This window comes from Chlamydomonas reinhardtii, chromosome 14, assembly GCF_000002595.2.
Source record: "Chlamydomonas reinhardtii strain CC-503 cw92 mt+ chromosome 14, whole genome shotgun sequence".
NCBI lineage: Eukaryota > Viridiplantae > Chlorophyta > Chlorophyceae > Chlamydomonadales > Chlamydomonadaceae > Chlamydomonas > Chlamydomonas reinhardtii.
Window position 1 is genome coordinate 1,411,571 of NC_057017.1, and position 19,445 is coordinate 1,431,015.

A 19,445-nucleotide genomic window follows, 5' to 3' on the forward strand; every position below is an offset into this window, starting at 1 on the left:
TTGGCAGAGATGAGCACCTCGTCAATACAGTATGGCAGTCCATAATGTGTCCTCAGCGCGAAGTTCTTGCAGCCCACTGGTCAATGGGACGAAGGGGGCGCGCCCGCATTCCGCTCTGCGAACTTTTCGGACACCAGATGTTTCCTGAGGCTTAAACCTAGCTATCTTGCAAATAATGGATTCCAGCGTACAGTAGCCCTCGTGTGCTAAGGCCGCTTGGAATGTACTGGTGTGTATGGACTGTGAAGAAGCCTTTAAGGACAACTGCGAGAGAAACTTCCCACCTTCGTAGCGAGGTCACGACAGCATTCTTGATAGCATTTCCAGCAACAATGAACCAGCTGCGGAGCTGGGCTCTCGGCCGCCAAGAAGCTGGGCGGAATTGAGACAGAATTTCGCCTCAAGCATGGGTACCTGGTGCGGCAAGGCGAAGGAGCTCCTCCGGGTGAGATAATCTGGAACACAAGCTCGCACCAAGTGCTAGAACAAACTTGGTTGCGACATTTGAGTTTGTACGTTGTTAGTGTCGTCGGCATGCGCCCGTTCCTCCAGCAGTCCAAGGACTGCAAATGTCAAGACCTGTTTGCAGCCATATCCTGGAATAGCTGACGCCCGCCCTTGGGGTAACTTTGTCCGCTGTTCAGGACACCGTGCGTGTGATACGCACGTACCCTTCTGCCCTCGCGCTGCCGCTTCTGCTCATCTCGCTGTTCGTGGGCGCCGGGCTCTTTGGGTACTTCGCATTTAGGAGTTTTGAGTCAGAGGGCAGCGTCAATGCAAAGGTATGCCTTATAGTTACATGCGCAGGTAGCAGGGAGTCCCCGGTTACGTGTCAGTGGATGAGCGAGCCCGCCTTCTGAGGGACACAGGTGCCATTCCCTTGGACTCCCTTAACCTAGCGCTGACTTGCCTTTTTTGTTATGTACGCTGTCTCTTCAACAGGACCGCGCACAAGCAATCGCGTCGGAGGCAGCGGCGTGGTGGGCCGAGCGCGTGCTGCAGGCGCATGAGCCTCTGACTCTGTTGGCAGCGCTGGTGGCACAGGATCCACACGGCTTCCTGCAACGCTTCAATGACAGCGTCAATCAAACGGTGATGCCGGCTGGGGGCAGCTCGTTCTGAGGGAACGCATGAATGGGCAGCTTGCGCTGCTTGACCCAGATCTGAGCCCAAGGGCAAGGGTTTGGGAGGGAAGGAAAAGGCCGACTAGCCTAGGTTTCCAATCGCCGGGCGTCATGGTTTCTGCTGACATTGCCATGACCCAAATGCTGCTGGCCTCCGGCACAGGGCAACAGAAACCATTCGCGCTACGAGCTACAGCTCCTGCCGAGCGGCGTTGTCCAGAGCGTGCGGCCGGCTGCAGGCAAGTGATGCACATGAACCCAACCAATTCCCATGCAGGGAGGGGAGTTGTGTACCATTTTGAATCCGAAACCAGAGACACAACCCCGTACCGCTGTCAGGTATCTGTTCCACGTCAGCCTCTGAAGCGCTGTTTCGCTTCGCGGCTTGGGGCGGGCAAGCGCAGGTGCCGAGTCGGCAGCTCTGGGGCTTAACGTCTTCACTGACGCCTCGCCGCTAGCCGACCGCGCTCGGCAGAGCGTTGCTGAGCAGCGGGCAGTCACTTGGGGCCCTGCGCCCCTCCCCAGCCGCGCTGCCGGCGACGGAATGGGTTTCATTATTCTGCAGCCTGTGTTTGTGGAGGGGCCCACTGTATCGCTTGCCAGGCTCAGCCCAGCAGTGAACTCACTATGCGGAGCACCTTGCGCGTCCAATTCGTCGTCCGGCGAGCCGCAGTGGTGAGCAAGGCTGCACCTGCAAGGGGCTGGGCTGGCGGGGTTGCAGTCCGGCGCAAGCCTCGCGCTATGGTCTTCTCCCGGACGCTTGGCTTGGAAACGCCAAGTCTGTTGTTCCCACTTTTGGTCCTCGCTGCCAGTAACATGTTTTTATTTCCCGCAGGTGGGGATTTGTGGCGGCGGTGGTCAACGTTGATGCAATCGCCACCGCCCCGGGCTCGCCGCTGGTGTTACTGGAGCAGCTGGGCTACCGCTATCACGTGGCGGTGCTGGGAGGCAGTAGCAGCAGTGGCAGTAGCAGCAGGAGTATCGGCAGTGGTGGCGCGGCGCCCGAGATGCCAGTGGAGTCAAGGTAAGCGCGCAGAGCCCTGTCTATGTGAGGGTGTATGTGCAGTCATTACGCCGCTGACCGGGAGGATGCTGTGCGCTGCTAGCGCCCAACCTCTCATGACCACCCCGAAAACCCTCCCTCCACCCCTCCATCCATCGCACCCATCGCCACTTCCTCTCTCCCCTGGGAAGCAGCGCATTATTGCCGTCCACCGACTATAAGGAAGGGCGCGCCATAATGGAGCCGGGACAGCAGCCACTGGTGGTGGCCGTACGCATCTCGCCGGCGGCGGGCTGGGCGGGCGACGACGCGCACACGTACGCAGTCAGCATGCTGGCCGTGCTGTGCGGCATGGGCTTTGTCGCGGCGTCGCTGCTGTTTGGCGCGCTGGTTTCCTGGTGCGTGTGTGTTGGGTGTGCAAGAAGAAACGCAGGGGCCGTGTGCGGAGACCGTGTGCGTATGTGCATGTGTGTGCGTTCTCGCGTGTTGGGTAACTCATCCTGACACCCTATCTTGTCACGCCTGGCTATTCATGTCGGGTGCCGCGCCGGCAATCACTGACCCTGCGCCATCCTGCCATCCACCAGGCGGCGCAACAAAATGTTGTTGGAGACGCTACTGCCCAAGGCGGTGCTGAAGGACCTTCGCGGCGAGGACACGAGCGTGCTGGGCGCGGCGCAGATGCGGCCCACAGGTAGGCGCGTGTGCGCGCGGGCGTGGGGACTGTGTGTACGCACTAGAGGGCACAAGGGAAGGAACACAAACAGATTGTGCATGCATGCGGACCTGCACATAAGCATCGGGTCTTGCCGCCCGTGCTGACCCGCTCCCATCGCCCTTGGCAACAGACACGCCCGCTGACACGCTGCTGTCCATCCTGGCGGACCTGCTGGAGGTAAGACGGCAGACATTAATCCATTTGGGTCAACCGAATGATAAGGTGTTAGCTGCGTGCTGCTGGGCTTGTATGCATGGTGCCCAACGATGATGCCCTCTATGGCTACAAACACACGAGTACCGCATTGCACGCAACCAAACAGGGTGTCACGCCCGACCTGCGGGATGTGGTGCTGGTGCGCACCGCGGTGCAGCGCAACTGGGACGTCTACACGCCCTTCAACCTGCGCAGCCACATCAAGGGTGCCAACCTGGACGTGAGTCGGGGCCGCGGCTGTGTGTGGTGCCGGTGGTCTGCGGTTTGTTAGTCCGCGGCTGCGGGCAGCAGCTGGCGGGGTGCTGGTTGCCGCAGCCGGACCCGTGTAGGTGTGTGCGTGTTGCAATGTTGCATGTACCTCTGGCAGTGGGCCGCCGCTACACGCCTTGCATGATGGGTGCGCGGCTTATCTCATTATCAGGTCTGCAAAACCCAGCTGCATCCACTCCACTCCACAGGCTGACGTGGCCCAGGCGCTCATGCAACAGCTCATGGGCTCCGAATTTGGCGGCACGCCGTACGATTCCATGTACGGCAACGGGGTTCATGGCGGCAACGGCACGGGCCACGGCATGCGCGGCTACAGCTCAGCCGTTGGTTACAAAGCGTCCCTGTCAGGCATGGGGCAGGGCAGCGGCGGGTTCGTCCGCCATATTTCGGGACTCTTGCCGTACAACATGGACACGATGGCGGGCGCGCTGCAATTCATCCTGTCCTCAGACGCCAGCTGCGGTGACCCTGCGCCCTCTGGCTCTCTCGCTCGCCCGTTGGGTGCCGCGTATGCCCCAGCCGCAGCCGCAACCGCGGCAGTGGTAGCAGCGGGCATGGCGATCGGCGGCGGCGGCGGCGGCGGCGGCGGCGGCGGCGGCGGCGCGCCGCTTGTCCAGGGCAGCCTGTACGACACAGCCGCGGCAATTCCAGAGGGCAGCAGTGTGAGCCTTGCGGAGATTGGGTCCGGCACGGGCTCAGCCGGCGGCGGGGGGCGGTACCCAATCAGTGGCGCGCTCCACGCCCGGCCCAGCAGTGGCATTCTCCCATCCGCGGCGGGCCCTTCAGGCCGGGCGCAGTCGCTGCCGCCGACGGCGCCACGGGCGTCCGCGACTCTGCAGCAAGCGGCATACACTGCGGACGGTGGCGCAGCAGGCGCGACGGTTGCCGCAGCGGCCGCCGTAATGCCACTGCCGGTGCCGCCATTAAAGGTGATGAACCTTCGGGGTGGCTACGACCGGTCGCGGAGCCAGCTAGCTTCATCACTGGCGCCTCAGCCTCAGCTGCAGCCAGGCTCGCCGCAGGCCCTGTCTGCAGCACAGCAGCCGGGCCGTAGCCACCAGCTACAGCTGCAGCCACCTGCAACGGCAGTAGCACCGGCCTCCACAGCAGTTACAGACTCCGCCTACCTGTCGCCGACTGCGATGTGCAACGGCGGTATCGGGGCTGGCTCCATAACCACGGGCCCTACAGCCAGTGGGCTTTCGCAGGCGTCCCTGCTCCTGCGTATGTCGAGCTCCGGCTCGCTCATGAAAGGCATGCGCCGCCCGCAACCCCAGCAGTCCCAGCCGGCAAGCAACCGGTTGCAGCCTACACACAGCCACCCGTTGGCGGATGCACTGCAGCATTCGCCGCCGGCGCTGCCGCCGCCGCTACCAGCGGAGGGCTCTTCGCCGCTGGCGCCATTTGCACCGGCCATCCATCGGAGCTATACGGTTACTGGCGTACCCGAGCACCGAGCTGCTGATGCTGACGCAGAGGACAGCATGGAAGAGAGCGGCCCGTACGGGCGGCATGACGCGGCAGACCTGATGGTCTTGGAAGCCGGTGGCACTATTGTGGGCGGCGCGCCCATCGCCTACGGAGGTGGTGGCGGCTGCGGTGCAGGCGAGAGAATATACGGGATCCGCCGCCTCACCAGGACGACCGAGGCAACGCACATGCCGCAGCATCACCAGCATCACCACAACTCGCAGCAGTACGCGCAGCACAGGCCCGGCAGTATGATCCTCACCTCAACAGGCACGGGCTCGCTTCTCCTCACAGTGCGCGCGACTAATGCGGAGGCCACCGTGTCCACGGGCGCCGGTTCAGCCGCCGGCACACCACGCCCAGAGAGTGGCAAGCGCTCTTCTGGCACCAAGCACCGGCGGCCGCCGGGCCGGGCCGCGAGCTTTGGTCTGCCGGACTCGCCAACTCACCTCGCCTTGCCACAGGCCGCCTCCCCATATCTGCAGCTGCACGCTCGAGCTGGACGGCGCAGCGTGGAGGTGCCTTTGTCAACGGCTGCCGGCGCTTCGAGCACCATGGGCATGGCTGCTGGCGGGGTGGGCAGCGGCAGGGGGACGGATGACTCGGCGTCAGTTCAGAGCTACGCACTGGGGCTGCTGCACAAGCCCGCCAGCCGCCTGGGGCTGCTGCGGCACCTGCAGTCGAGCGTTCCCGGCTCCGTGACGGCGTCCCCACAGCTTTCATCACAGCAACAGCAGCAGGTGCCCCAGGCGCCCCAGCTCAACAGGCAACAGTCCACGGCATCGACTGCGGCAGCTGCCGCAGCCGCAGCGGTTGCCGGGGCCACGGCAACAGGCACAGGCAGCCCCACGCCTGCGCAGCTCGCGCAGACGCAGCACGCTCAGCACCCTGCACTGCTGAGCCGGCAGCGCAAGGCCGCGTCGCATGACCGGCTCAGCCGCGCGTCTCTGCCCCACCATCTGGACCTCAGCCCTTTCCTCACGACCGAGGCTGACGCGGCAGGGGCTGCAGGGAGCAACAGAGCCGTCGCCATTGCGCCCTCCCAGCTGCTGGCATTGCCGGCGCCGCTAGGGTCGCAAACAATACCCCTGACGCAGCAGCCGTGCATCCTGGAGGTGCGCCATCTAGCTAGCTTGCAGCTGCTCCTAGGTTCCACATGCATAAGTCCGTCGTAGGTTGCATTGCACTTACACGTAATGTTGTGTGTACACTAAGGACATTGCTGCTTGCTCGCCGCTGCAGGTGGAGCGGCTGCTCGCAAAGTCAGATAACTGGGAGTTCGATATGTGGGAGCTCCAAGATGTAACGCAGGGGCATGCGCTGTCGGTGCTGGGATTCTACCTGATTCAACGAGCCGGCCTGATGGACCGATTCAAAATCAAGCCGGTCAAGGTTGCGAGGTAGGCCGTACGGTATTGCGTGGCGTGGCGTTGTCCCGGGGGCTGTGGGGTTTGAGCGAGATGGCGGCGACAACATTCAGCGCTCTAATGAGCTATCTGGGCATCGTTGTTAAGCGTGTTTACCATGTCGAGCCTTATTCTGTTAGATCTCATTTGACATCAATGGGGTGGCCGCGATGTGTGTTATCGTGTATTCAAACATCAGCGAGTCCTCAGCTGCTAGCATTACATGATGTCTTGGCCCTCCTCCTGACGCACGCGCACTAGACTGATCGACTAGATGCCATGTTCACATAACCGCAGGCTGCTGCGCGCGATTGAGAGTGGATACGTGGACAACCCGTACCACAGCGCCATCCACGCCGCGGACGTGCTCCAGACCATGCACGTGATCATCCACGCCGCGCAGCTGCACGTGCACTACCTGGACGCGCTGGGGCTGCTGGCGTCCTACTACGCGGCGGTGAGTCTGACGAGAGTGTCCTGTGTAGGGCAGAATTCAACCGGTCGGTCCTTGCACCAGGTTTTCTGTTCGGCTTTCTCCTGCTGACGGCCGCGCACACGCTCACGCACTCCCTCCCTGCACACGCTCCGTTGCCCTGCAGATTGTGCACGACTTTGCGCACCCGGGCCTCACCGGTGACTTCCTCATCGCCTCCTCCGACCCCCTGGCCATCCGCTACAACGACCGCTCGCCGCTGGAAAACCACCACTGCGCTGCGTCGTTCGGTTTGCTGCGGCGCCCGGAGCTCAACGCGCTCGCGCCGCTGTCGCAGTCTGAGCGCAACGCGTTCCGCAAGCAGGTCATCGAGCTGGTGCTCGCCACGGACATGAAGCAGCACTTCTCCATCCTGTCACACTTCAACACCGTGCACCGGCTTGCTGCCTACAGCCAGCAGGGCCAGCAGGCAGACTCTCCGCACGTGCAGCAGCCCTCGCCCAAGCAACTCTTCCCCTCCAGTGGGAAGGGTGGCGCTCAAAAGTGGGTGACAGGGGTCAAGCGGTGAAGCGGGAGGGCATCATATGTTGTCGTGCAACCCGCGTTCAACTGAAGCTGTATCACGCACCACGTGCACACATTTCAAATGTATTCTTATTTCTCATGCCTCCGTCGTCATGGTCTTGGTGGACAGGCCAGGGCAGCTGCAGTCGCGCGCGTCGGCCGAGGAGTCGTTGGTGGTTGTGCAGCTGGCGGAGGGAAGTCTGCCAGCCCAGGCTGACGCCGCAGCTTCTGCCGCGGCTTCGGCGGCGCCGCCTCCTCAGCCCGTGGACGACACTGAGCGGCTGCTGAGCCTGCAGCTTGCGCTGAAGTGCGCGGACATTGGCCACCTGGGCGAGTCGCTCGAGGTGCACAATAAGTGAGTTCCCTGGGACAGAACGTGCGCGGCATGCTGATTGGAGTCAACCAGAGGGCGACACAGTATGTGGGCAACGGGCAACGAGCGCTGAACGCGGCCTTGTGTTGACCCCGACACCGCGTCGCCCCCCGCAGGTGGCTGTCCAACTTGGAGGAGGAGTTCTTCCGCCAGGGCGACAAGGAGCGGGAGCTGGGAATCCCCATAAGCCCGCTGTTCGACCGCAGCAAGCAGGGTGTGAGCAAGAGCCAAGTGGGCTTCTACGACTTCGTAGCGCTGCCGCTGGTGCACGCGCTGTCCAGCGCATTCCCCGGATCCAAGCCGCTCATGAGGTGGTGAGTGGCGACGCAGTGGTGCGTATCAATTCTTCTGCCATGTCTTTGCGGTGCGTGCGCTTGAATGTTATGGGTACGTTGGGTGTTGAGTTGTTAAGTCGGATCCAAACCGCACGGCGTTCGACGTTCGGGTAGCCGTACAGCATGCGCCTGCCAAACATTCCTTATCCACAACCCCTTCCTTTCCCTTCCCTCCTTCCCTAAAACACCTGCAGTTTCCTTCAAAATTACCATAACTGGAAGGAAGCCGCTGATGTGCAGTAAGGCATGCGCCCCAGGAACGATGCGGCCGGCTGTCGGGGGTCGCAAAGTATGGCAAACGAGACGGATGGCAAACAAGAACGGATCGTAACATCGTAAGTACTTTTGACAGACACGACTGCCGCTGGCTACGCTTTGTAGTTTCAGGCCTGCTGTAAGCTTCAGGCGGGCGGTCACAATAATAACGGTTAGTCTGTTATAAATATTGATGCATCCTTAAATTGAGTCCTATAAGCGCAACGGCACGCACCGTGACCATGGTTGTGAGAGTCCGTTTCCTAGGCTGCTCTAGTGCTTGCACAAATTCTTCTGAACTGCCGCCGGCACAAGATTCAGTGAACTGACTGTCATACGCGGCGTCTTGTGTTTTGGGTATACGGACACTGCTTCACCTTGGCGTAGGCACATGACACCACAACCAGCGCGAGCGTTTTGCCGTGCAGGATACCCCAGCCACTTGCACACGTGCACAACTGGGCCCCGCCTTCTCATGCTGTGTTTGCGCAGTCCGGGTCACTAAGTTTATGCTGCAATAGCTCGAACGTACTGGCGGCTGTAGTGCAGTAGACTTTCTGCGCGGATGCCACGCATGTACATAATCAATTGTCGTAGTACGGTACGCGGAATGGCGTGATGATGTGCCATGTATACCACAACACATGCACGCAGCTCCACATTGTGGCTGCGCGACCTGCATCCTTTCGCCGCTCACAACATCCGTACTTCTGACTAGTATGTCACCTCCATTCCGTGCATACAGTAGGCTGCAAACATGGGTTACCGTATATGATATGCCAAGAAGACTGCCGATCCGCAATCGTGGTGTGATTGACTGCACGATGGACGAGTGCGATGGACGGTCGCTCATAGCAAGGTACGAGGAGTAAACTGAGCAACGGTTGTGTGAAGTCATGTGTTTGACAGTCTACATACAAGGTGTTCGAATTTGAACGGCGCGAATGGGGGCGCCTGACGGACAGGCAAAAGGCTGCGGGCCTGGACAGGCTCGGACGCGTGCCAGGGCATGGTATGCAGAGAGCACTCTAAAGCAAGCGCCTTGAAATGTCGTGTATGGCTGTGACGTAGATGGCGACCCCCTGGGGTGCACGCTGCAAATGCTCTCCTAGGACCAACAGAGCCGTGTACAGTTTGAGTATGTATGAAAGTACAAGCTGCACATGCCCATGCGTATAGCTTTAGCCGCAAGGCTGGGGTCTGCTGTAAAATCGAATGGGCACTTGGACAGGGACTGCCCACGGGGGGCTGGCGGGCTGCCCCAGGGGATGGGGCCCATAGCGCTCGACCAGCAGTGTTTTCTCGGATGACGAGTCAGAACTTCATGACCGACCTAAGTCACACCAACAACGCTGAATTGCATCAAATCTTAGTCAACTTCTTTGTATCGCCTACACACCGCGTTCAGCAGTTCAGGCATGAGTCTTCCAGCTCACTCACACGTAGTTAGAGCCTGCATGGCTGAATGTTGATATGACAGAAGGGAAGCATTCAATTGTGTTTGTGGAGCCCCCGGCGGAGAGCAGTGGCCTTCACAGCGAGGCGAGCGCGGGGCACACAACCGGTTGGCGGCAGCAGCTTAAATCAAGCGCCTTGGTAAGAATTGACATGGTAAACAAAGGTAACACCTCATGCGGTGTCAGTTGAGGACTGAAAGTGTAGCACAAATTGCGTAGAATTCAACGCAGACGGGCCATTACCAGCTTAAGGCGCTATCTAATAGTTTACCTTTGTCGCAATACTCGATGGGGGGTGTTGCCCTGCTGGGACGCCAGCCGCGGAAGCGAATGAAGCTCTCTGCCCTATGCGACGCTTGACCACCAGTCAATTGTACACTGAAGATGACTTGTTACTGGTATCGACAATTCAACTGGGCGACGGGCTGTCCTGACGCCGCAGCCCAGGGCGGGCGCCGTTGGTGCTTCGGGCCGCACCTGCTTGGGGCCGCACGCTCGTCTTTGGGGTTGCCAGCTAATCACCTCCGGGCCTGCTATGCCCCTTTCCAACCACTCCCTTTGACTCCTTCACCGTATCCACTCAGGGGGTATGGCGCATCGTGGTGCAGTATCCTGTCAGCACGCTCCTGCCGCCTCTGCTGCTGCTTGGGCTGGTGCTTGGTCTTGGGGTAAGTCCCCGACGCACAGTGGTATACACGCTTAGGTACTACATGCAATCCGCAGACACACGCATTCTATGGACACTGCGTAATCTTCGTGCGGCATGTGTGGATCGCTGTGCACTCCGCTTGGGGACCCTGGTGTTATGTCGAGCGAAGACGCCTGCAGGAAGCTGCGGTGCTGCGGAGGGGGGCCACTGCGGAGGGGGGCCATCGTGTGCACTCCTGTCATGTTGCGGTCAAAAACGTATAACATGCGACACCTGTTTGCGTGCATGCCCATGCGCAGATATGGGGGGTGACTGAAAGCGCGTCGAGCTATGCCGACACAGCCAAGGTAAGCAGCAGTGGATGGGTCGCACGACAACCGGGGTTTAGTTAACACTGCTGGCAGCCCCGGCTGCCTGCCCCGATAAGTTGCATGCGGCCGGGTCAAGAGAATGCATTGGAATGTGCCAGCCAAAGCAAGCCAGCAACACTGAGGTTTTACCTTATCTCCAAGCATCCCAAGCACCATTTCCTAAGCTCTGTCGTCCCAAGCTCCGCCTTATGCACGGGCCCCGCCTCTTGCCGTGTCGCAGGTCCGCGCGTACAGCCTGACCCAGGACACTGCAGCCTACTACCAGAGGTGAGTCTCGTGATTGGTGGTGGTGTTGCGCTACCTGCTCCTGGGAACCATAGCCTGAAACTGAAAGCTTAATGTGTAGGTACTGCTCGTCCTGTGCCGTGCAGGGAGATGATTGGCAGCGTGGTGGCGCCTGTGCTGGTTACCAGCGCTATGGTAAGTAGCGGCGAGCTGGCGAAGGTGGGGTGGATCTCCAGGGCTCAGCTCCAGAGAACGACACACGCTGGTAGGAACTGGTGTGGTTGGGCGCTCAAGACAACGAGCCTATGCTGGGAACGGAGAGGTTAAGGGCCTATGCTGGGAACGGAGCGGTTAAGGGCCTATGCTGGGAACGGAGCGGTTAAGGGCCTATGCTGGGAACGGAGCGGTTAAGGGCCTATGCTGGGAACGGAGAGGTTATGGGCCTATGATGGGAACAGGGCGGGTAAAGGCCTATGCTGGGAACCGAGCGGATAGGCGGTGCGTTTTGGGCCGGCATGGATTGTATTGGGCTGCCGCATGTCGCCTGGGTTCAAGCGGGGTATACCGCTGGCGGGAGCCGTGTAAAAGCTGACTGGCAGTTGACAGTAGGCGCGCCGCGGTCCGATCTGCCGTCGCGCACGCGACACTCCGTCCACCACCAGCAGGTTGGGGTGCTTGGGGTGGGGTGCTTGCCAAGCCTTGCCCACACCGCCTCCGCCGCGCTAGTTCCGGTAAACACGCTCCGGGATGTTGCTTTGTGCGCCGCAGGTGCACTATAACCCCAACTACCCAGACGCCAGCGGCCTGTTCGAAGGCCTGGCATCCACGCTACTGGCTCAGGTGAGGAAAGCTTGCTGTTACCGCACTGCTAGGATTCGTAGAGAAATTGCTCCTGGTGAGGGCCGGGGCAGTGTACTGACCTAAAAGATAGCGGAGCATGCGCGGCGTGGGAGACGGAGCCTCGTGCTCCGAGTGCAATTTGTTGCTGGGTTCAAGTGCAATGGCGTACGTGCAATGGCATACGGCAGTCTGCCAGAGCCATGCGCACACACCACACAGCCAACGGCTGGTAGCTGAAGGCGAGAGTGGATTGAGGGCTGCACTATGGAAGTAGTGATGCAGGCGTGCGTTAACCAGGGGAATGGGAATGCAAAGGCAGGCAGCCGGCGTCCCCGGTTGCAGCCCGCGCGTTGGTTGTCACCCTACCGCAACGCAAGCGCGAGCGTGTGTTCCTGAATCCTCCCGCTCTGTGGGCCGCCCCGGCCGCAACCGGCCCTGTACACACAGACCTCCAACAAGTACGCAGGAGCCGTGGAGCTGCAGCTGCAGCCCTTCGGCGTCGTGACGGCAACCTACCCCGCAGACAACTCCAGCACCAGTAGAGGCAGCGCGCCGTTGGGCTATGACATTTTCGCGTCGCCAGAGCGCGACATGGCAATCAAGATCGTGCGGTCCGGCTCAGTAACGCTGGCGGGCCCAATGGATCTCATGCGCGGCGGCTATGGCGTGACAGTCAGCATGGTAGGTTTGAGCTGAGTGTCCGTGTTTTACTGCTGCTTGAGAGGCGTTTCCGTGCGAAACAGCAGGGGGTGGGCCACGGTGCAGGGCCCCTACCATAAGCGGCTGCGGGCTGCGTGCAGACTGCTAAGCGTCTCGCTCCTTGCTCCTTGCAGCCCATCTTCATCAGCGGTGTTCCTGAGAACACAACGGTAAGGCTAACCGTACGCCGGGAGTAACTCGCTCAGCGTATCTAGGTTCCCGCTAGCTTGTGATTGTATGTGGCGGCAGCTCTGTATGCTGAAACCGCGAACCTAACTGTTGCGCTCAGACCTTCCTTCGCCCCTTCCCCCGTGCTTTGTGCAATATCTACCGTACGCTTGGCCACAGTTCAACAACCCGTACCCGCTGAACTCGGCGTGTGGGGAGGCTTGCGCCTACAACGCCACAACGAGAACGGCGTTTTGGGGCTTTGTAAGTGATTATGACGATTGCTGTGGGTGTCAGGCTGGACGGTCACAATGCCGGTGTGATGGATGTGTAACATAGTGTACGCAATACAACACCTCACACAGCTGAAAGGGAATAAAACGATGCTTGCCCCCCACCCGTGGCAGGCATCAGCGCTGGTGTGGCTTGACATTTTTGGAGCGGTTGACTCGCGCGTCGCATTGCTAACCGAGCGAGGGTGAGCACCGAGCGGCGTCCAACCATGAGCGCATACTGGTGGAACACATAACATTGTTCTGGCCTGCTTGACAACCGTACTCCTTGTAGCCATAGCCCGACCTGACGTCGGAACCAACCACCGCCAACGAACCACCAACCGCCCGCTAAGCGACCACCACCAACCATAACTAACCGGCCCTTGGGCCCCGGATCCCGCCATCCACTACGCCGTACAGCTATGTGTACGAGGTGCTCGTGCCCGACGGCGCCGGCGGCCTGGCTCGCATCACCTCCAACATCGACGGCCCGCTTCCCAACGACTCCGTGGAGGTGCCCGTGCAGCTGCCCAACACGCAGGTAGGTGGGCAGCGCGGCCGAAGAGAGGCGCCTGCGCTCCACAGTCTGGGCGTAGGGCGCAGCCGCTTGCCCTCTGTCCCAGCAGTGTGTGTGCGCGCCGCTGCAAGCAGCCGAGCAGCTTCACAAAGTAGGGCACCAGAAGGTCTGGCGAACGAGGACAGCCAGTGCCACAGCCATTTGCGACTTCGTGCACAGTATCGCACGGTTGCCGACAATCAGGGGCCCTGCCCCATCCCTGACCCACGCATGCACGCGTCCAAAGGCTCCGTCACACCCAAAGCTAAGATTTCACCACCAGTTGAGCCCACGCTCGGCGCCAGACACTCTTCCCGGCCGGACCCCGGTCCCCTGCTTCCCTAACCACGCCGCAACGCCCCCTCCTGGACACGTGCAGTGGGTGCTGCGCGTGCACCCCACGGGGGACTGGATGCCGGCCTGGTACGCGGGCCTGCTGGCGGGCGTCATTGTGTTGGCGGTGGTGGTGGCGCTGCTGACGTTCGCAGTGCTGGTTTCCAGGTGCGTGGCCGCCGCCTACATGGGCGAGTGCCTACTGGGTAGCCGTCCATGAAGGACGATGTGAATACATTACAGGAAGTTTTTGTACATATCAGCTCAAACGTAACCGAGCCCAATGCAAAAGAGCGGGGGCTGCCTAGGTAGTCCGCAGTGCGACTGCTGCCACCACGTGCCGTGGGGCGTGGCCTGGTGGTATGGTGCTTCGTGTGCTGCGTGCGTGCGCTGTACCGGATGGTTCGACACTGGGGCTTTTGCGGCGCCGGCTGGAGGTCTCGTACCCCCGCGCTGCTGCGCCACCGGTCATTCACCCATCGCTGCTTGCGCAGGCGCCAGCACCAGACGCTGCTGGAGGCGGTGCTGCCCAAGGAGGTCATCCGGGAGCTGCGCAAGGAGGACACGACCACCATGGAGGCACGCATCCTGCAGGCCGGTGCGTGAGGGCGGTGGTGGTGGTGGTGGTGGTGGTGGTGGTGGTGGTGGTGGTGGTGGTGGTGGTGGTGGTGGTGGAAGGGGAGAGCTGATGTAAGGCGAAAGGAATGCCAATGGTATCGATGCTTGGGGCTTTTGGGTGGAGCGCAGCATCAGGATGCGGCAGCGGAGGCTCCGATGGGGATGGCGGGAGGGGAGGCCGATGCGAGAAACCCTCATCCGGTCAGACGGGTCTCGTCGCCAAGGAGGCAGGGCGGCAGGGGGCGCGGAAAATCCATGCGTGCCGTGTCCGAACCCCCAGCTCCGATGCACCCACATCAGGTGCCGCGCCTCCCTGCCGCACACGCACCCACAGCAACAACGCCAACCTCTAACTCTTCATGCCTGCAACCCACATGCCCCCGGTTACCAGACACGCCTGCTGACATGCTGCTGATGCTGCTGGGCGAGCTGCTGGAGGTGCGGCCCGGGGCGCGGTCAGGGCGTGGGGCGCGTGGCGTGTCGGTTACTCGCTCATTGAGGCGGCTGTAGCTGCCGAGCTGCTGAACACAACCAGCTTGTCACCCGGCTCGTACTGACCGCTCCTCCAATCTCCCATGCTCGCCCCTGCCCTCCTCCCTCGCCTCCATTGATACGCAGGGCCGCACACCGGACCTGCGAGATGTGGTGTTCATCCGGACGGTGCTCATGCGTAACCAGGACGTGTATGCGCCGCTCAACCTGAAGGGCCACCTGCGCGGCTCCAGTCTGGATGTAAGCGGGACGCAACCTTGGGGGCGGCTGGCGGCGGCTTGGGATGGAGAGGGGCTTGGCGGCATTTACAGCGCACGGGCATGGGAACCTACGTTCGAGCCTATAGAGGTGCAGATGATCCGTTTCGCACTAGTTGGCTGGCGGGCTCATTGCTCGCGCCGGACATCCCCTGGATGGTGGCATTCCTTACTCACCCCCACCGGCCCACACCGTTGCTCCCCGCTCACCACCCACAGGCCGACGTGGTGCGCGCGCTGATGCGGCAGCTGGGCAGCGGCGGCGACTTTGAATCCACCAGCGAGTACGGCAGCGGCCGCATTGCGGAGGAGGTGGAAGCCGGCGGCGGCGGCGCCGATAGCGACAGTGGCGGCCACGGCGCCACGGACAGCGGCTACTCCAAGTCAGACCCCTACTCCGGCCAGCCGGCGGACAGCGTGGAGGGCGCGCTGTCGCTCATTCTGAACGTGCAGCCCTACCACGTCGTGCGAAGCGCGACGAGCGAGATGGGCGCCCTGTGTGGCGTGGTGGGCGCGCAGCACGGGCTGGACAGCGAGCGCTGCTCGCCGGCGTTGGGCGCGTTTGACGTGGAGCCCAGCGGGGGCGCGATCACTGGGGTCACGGTGGCAGCGAGCCTGAGCTCTGTGGTGGAGGGGGCGGCGGTGGCGGCGTCGGGCGGGTCGGCGGAGCCAAGGAGCCGCTGGCGTGGGAAGAAGACGCCGCTGATGCTCAGCAGCAATGGGCGGCCGGGGCTGCCGCCCGGGCCGCCGCCGGCGCCGCCACAGCCAGTGGTTATCCCGCCGATTATCATTGAGGACGTGAGTATCGGGAATTTGGGTGTGGATGGGGGCGACGAAGCATAGTTGCTACCCGGGGCGACGAGGGGCGATTGATTGCCTATGGGAGACGGGCGGCTGGCCGCGCTCAGAAGTCTGGAACGCATAGCGCAGCAGGTGCATGCGTCGGCCTCCCAAACCTTCAACTATGTCCTTACCGTGTTGAATAAACTCCTGCTCCCGTGTCCCTGATGCAGTCGGAGAGGCTCCTTGACCAGGTGGACAGTTGGGAGTTTGACACGTGGGCGCTGCAGGAGGCGACGCAGGGCCACGCGCTGTCAGTGCTGGGCTTCTACCTCATGCAGCGGGCGGGGCTGGTCAGCAGGTTCCGGTTGAAGCCAATCGTGCTAGCAAGGTAAACGGCAAGCTGACTGCTGTGACCTGCCATGACCTTACCTTCGAGATCCCTGGACACATACCCGGCGCACATCTGCACATCATGTTACTGCCACTCTGCTCCTCGCGATCCGCAGGCTGCTGCGCGCGATCGAGAGTGGATACGTGGACAACCCCTACCACAGCGCCATCCACGCCGCGGACGTGCTCCAGACCATGCACGTGATCATCCACGCCGCGCAGCTGCACGTGCACTACCTGGACGCACTGGGGCTGCTGGCGTCCTACTACGCGGCGGTGAGTCTGACGAGAGTGTTCTGTGTAGGGCAGATTTCAACCGGTCGGTATTTGCACCAGGTTTTCTGTTCGGCTTTCTCCTGCTGACGGCCGCGCACACGCTCACGCTCTCCCTCCCTGCACACCCTCCGGTGCACTGCAGATTGTGCACGATTTCGCACACCCCGGCCTCACCGGTGACTTCCTCATCGCCTCCTCCGACCCCCTGGCCATCCGCTACAACGACCGCTCGCCGCTGGAAAACCACCACTGCGCTGCTTCGTTCGGGCTGCTGCGGCGGCAGGAGCTTAACGCGCTCGCGCCGCTGTCGCAGTCTGAGCGCAACGCATTCCGCAAGCAGGTCATTGAGCTGGTGCTGGCCACGGACATGAAGCAGCACTTCTCCATCCTGTCGCACTTCAACACTGTGCACCGGCTGACGAGCTACTCGCAGCAGCAAGCGGCGGCAGCGTTGCAGCCCTCGCCGAGTCTTGCTCGGGCGGTGTCGCTCAGGCCTAATGGAAGCGGGGACCGAAACGGCGGCATTCCGCCGCCGTCGCCAAGGCAGCCGCTGTCGCTGTTCCAGGCGCCTCAGCCCGTGGACGACACTGAGCGGCTGCTGAGCCTGCAGCTTGCGCTCAAGTGCGCGGACATTGGCCACCTGGGCGAGTCGCTCGAGGTGCACAAGAAGTGAGTTCCCTGGGGTAAAATGTACGCGACAAGCCATGTGATTGGTCGCAGCCTGTACGACATTGATATCAAACATTTGCGCGCCCGGCCCCGCAGGTGGCTGTCCAACTTGGAGGAGGAGTTCTTCCGCCAGGGCGACAAGGAGCGGGAGCTGGGAATCCCCATAAGCCCGCTGTTCGACCGCAGCAAGCAGGGTGTGAGCAAGAGCCAAGTGGGTTTCTACGACTTCGTAGCGCTGCCGCTGGTGCACGCGCTGTCAAGCGCATTCCCGGGCACACAGCAGCTGATGCGATGGTGAGTCTTTGAAGCCATCATCTTTCACTAGGTTCAGCAATGCTGCAATGGCTGCCTGCCTGTGGCTTTGTTTCAAGCCTTCGTTCACTGCAGTCATTTGCTTCGCGCTTGCCAAGGTCCTTACTCTGACAAGTTCCCATATTACTGCCCGTTGCACATACTGCACACTCGGTCCACAGTTTCCTCGGCAACTACAACCACTGGCGGCAGGTAGGTCCCTTAGCCTGCCGACACGTGCATCTCACCATGTGCCGTGAGCATTAAGCAGTGGGCTCAGTGCCTTCGCACGCGGCCTGCGGGCTAAGCGCCATCCATGGTGTGTTGATACTACTGCGCGCGTCGTTGTCATGACGCGCATGGCCGTTCCGACCCTTTCCCTCTACCTTGTGACATGCGACCTTCAGGTCGATGGCCAGCCGCCCGTGGAGCCACCCAAGGTGCGCATGCTGTCCGGCCAGGGCTCCGGTCGCCAGCTGCTCGCGTCTGCCAGCAACCGCCTGCTGTCAGCCGCGCCGTCCACGCCTCGAGGCGCCGCCGCTGCCGCGGCTGCCGCCGCGGCCGCCGCGGCCGCGCGGCTGGACAAGGCGCGTCCGCCGCCGCTGACTGTGCCGGCGGCCGGAGCGGACGACAAGCCCGGCATGCCGATTGTGCAGCTCACGCTGGCGGGCAATAAAGGCGGGCGCTGAGGGAGTGGGAACTCCCAGGCGGACTTGATTCAGGGCGCGGGGTGGATCTGGAGGAGCTTGCCACCGCGACATCGATGGCGGCTGCGGTTCGGCTGCGGTTCGGCTGCGGTGCCGCTGCGGTGCGAGGCTCCGTCTGGCGGTGCTGCAAGGCATTTATGATGTTGCGCCTGCAGCCAGACCGTGTCTGGGGGGAAGGGTTAGATTGCGTGCGGGGGTTCTCGAGTTACTGATTTTACGGAGGCGGGGTGGGACTGGGCGGGCATGATGAGCCATGGCAGGTAGCAGCACCAAGCGCCTCCGCGCAGGGCCGGTTGTCCCGTGCGCCATGGATGCGGTACCATGGTGGGGACTTGTAGAGGCAGCAGGGCCATTAGCATGCATCAGTACCGTAGTCGACGGCCTGGGTGTGTGTGGAAGGGGGGACTGCACCGGGTATACACTTTATCTCTAAACGCAGGTGGCCGTGGAGCGGCTTGTGGCGGCCGTGTCTAAGGACACGTAGCCCATGCCAGCAATCGTGGATGCCGGCAGTGCCGGGGTTGCCTTGTTCCGTGTGTGCATACGTTACAACGTACGGTATCTCGGCCACTACAATTGAATTACCCGTCATAGTTTGCACACTTACAACCGTTTACTTCCTTCCTTGGTGCCATTTGCTATTCGGGCGTATTGGATGGAACCCGGGGTGTCTATGGAAGTTCACGTGAGTGGCCTGTGGAAGTGTACTGTATTAGGATGTCAGACTGCATTGCCCGACACGGCCACACTGACTTGGATCCACACTGCCGCGTACAGTGTTGCACTGTTGCGAGGCGGCGGGGGCTTACGCGACACATGGATGGCGGCCGCGCAGGTGCAAGGAAGCGCGGTTAGTGAACTAGTGATCATTGCCGACGTAACTGACGTTGCATTTGACTCTTGCTATGGGACATACGACGTCACATGCACACGGGGGCCTCGACAGAGTGGGGCGGTGCTGACGACGTTTGCTTGCATGGTACATGTAGTGGTGGGCAATCGTATTGGGTGTGCTGGAGGACTGAGTGCCGTGGCTCCCATGTGAGGCAACTTCTTGCTGCTGTCCTCCCCTTATACGATACCTCCCCGAACTTTCGAGTCAGAGGGGGTGGGCGACTAAGAGGCGGGGTGGGGCGGGGGGGTGGGGCCGTGCGGGGGGAAGCTCGGAGGGGAGAAGGGGCGCGTCAATATATCGATCAACATTCATCAATGTGCTGCGTGT

At 61.7% G+C, this 19,445-nt stretch overlaps 2 protein-coding genes across 2 annotated transcripts; both read left to right on the plus strand.

The window, feature by feature from the left end:
• The first annotated feature begins 148 nt into the window (after positions 1-148).
• Positions 149-9,388, plus strand: CHLRE_14g617650v5 (uncharacterized protein). The gene is made up of 17 exons (XM_043070113.1): positions 149-445; positions 645-782; positions 943-1,092; positions 1,288-1,363; positions 1,529-1,799; positions 1,960-2,148; positions 2,322-2,525; positions 2,715-2,821; positions 2,976-3,022; positions 3,168-3,281; positions 3,520-5,916; positions 6,044-6,201; positions 6,505-6,664; positions 6,807-7,183; positions 7,335-7,559; positions 7,694-7,891; positions 8,107-9,388. The coding sequence occupies exons 1-17, from the start codon at positions 407-409 to the stop codon at positions 8,153-8,155; spliced, it is 4,899 nt and encodes a 1,632-aa protein (XP_042916786.1). The 5' UTR covers positions 149-406; the 3' UTR covers positions 8,156-9,388.
• Positions 9,389-9,538: 150 nt separating this feature from the next.
• On the plus strand, positions 9,539-19,310 carry CHLRE_14g617700v5 (uncharacterized protein). The gene is made up of 22 exons (XM_043070114.1): positions 9,539-9,763; positions 10,209-10,292; positions 10,573-10,620; positions 10,865-10,911; positions 11,016-11,064; positions 11,638-11,709; positions 12,157-12,390; positions 12,543-12,578; positions 12,757-12,840; positions 12,984-13,054; positions 13,272-13,392; positions 13,787-13,908; positions 14,235-14,338; positions 14,750-14,796; positions 14,977-15,090; positions 15,327-15,905; positions 16,121-16,278; positions 16,397-16,556; positions 16,699-17,225; positions 17,322-17,519; positions 17,699-17,729; positions 17,924-19,310. The coding sequence occupies exons 5-22, from the start codon at positions 11,020-11,022 to the stop codon at positions 18,203-18,205; spliced, it is 2,985 nt and encodes a 994-aa protein (XP_042916787.1). The 5' UTR covers positions 9,539-9,763; positions 10,209-10,292; positions 10,573-10,620; positions 10,865-10,911; positions 11,016-11,019; the 3' UTR covers positions 18,206-19,310.
• Positions 19,311-19,445: the final 135 nt, after the last annotated feature.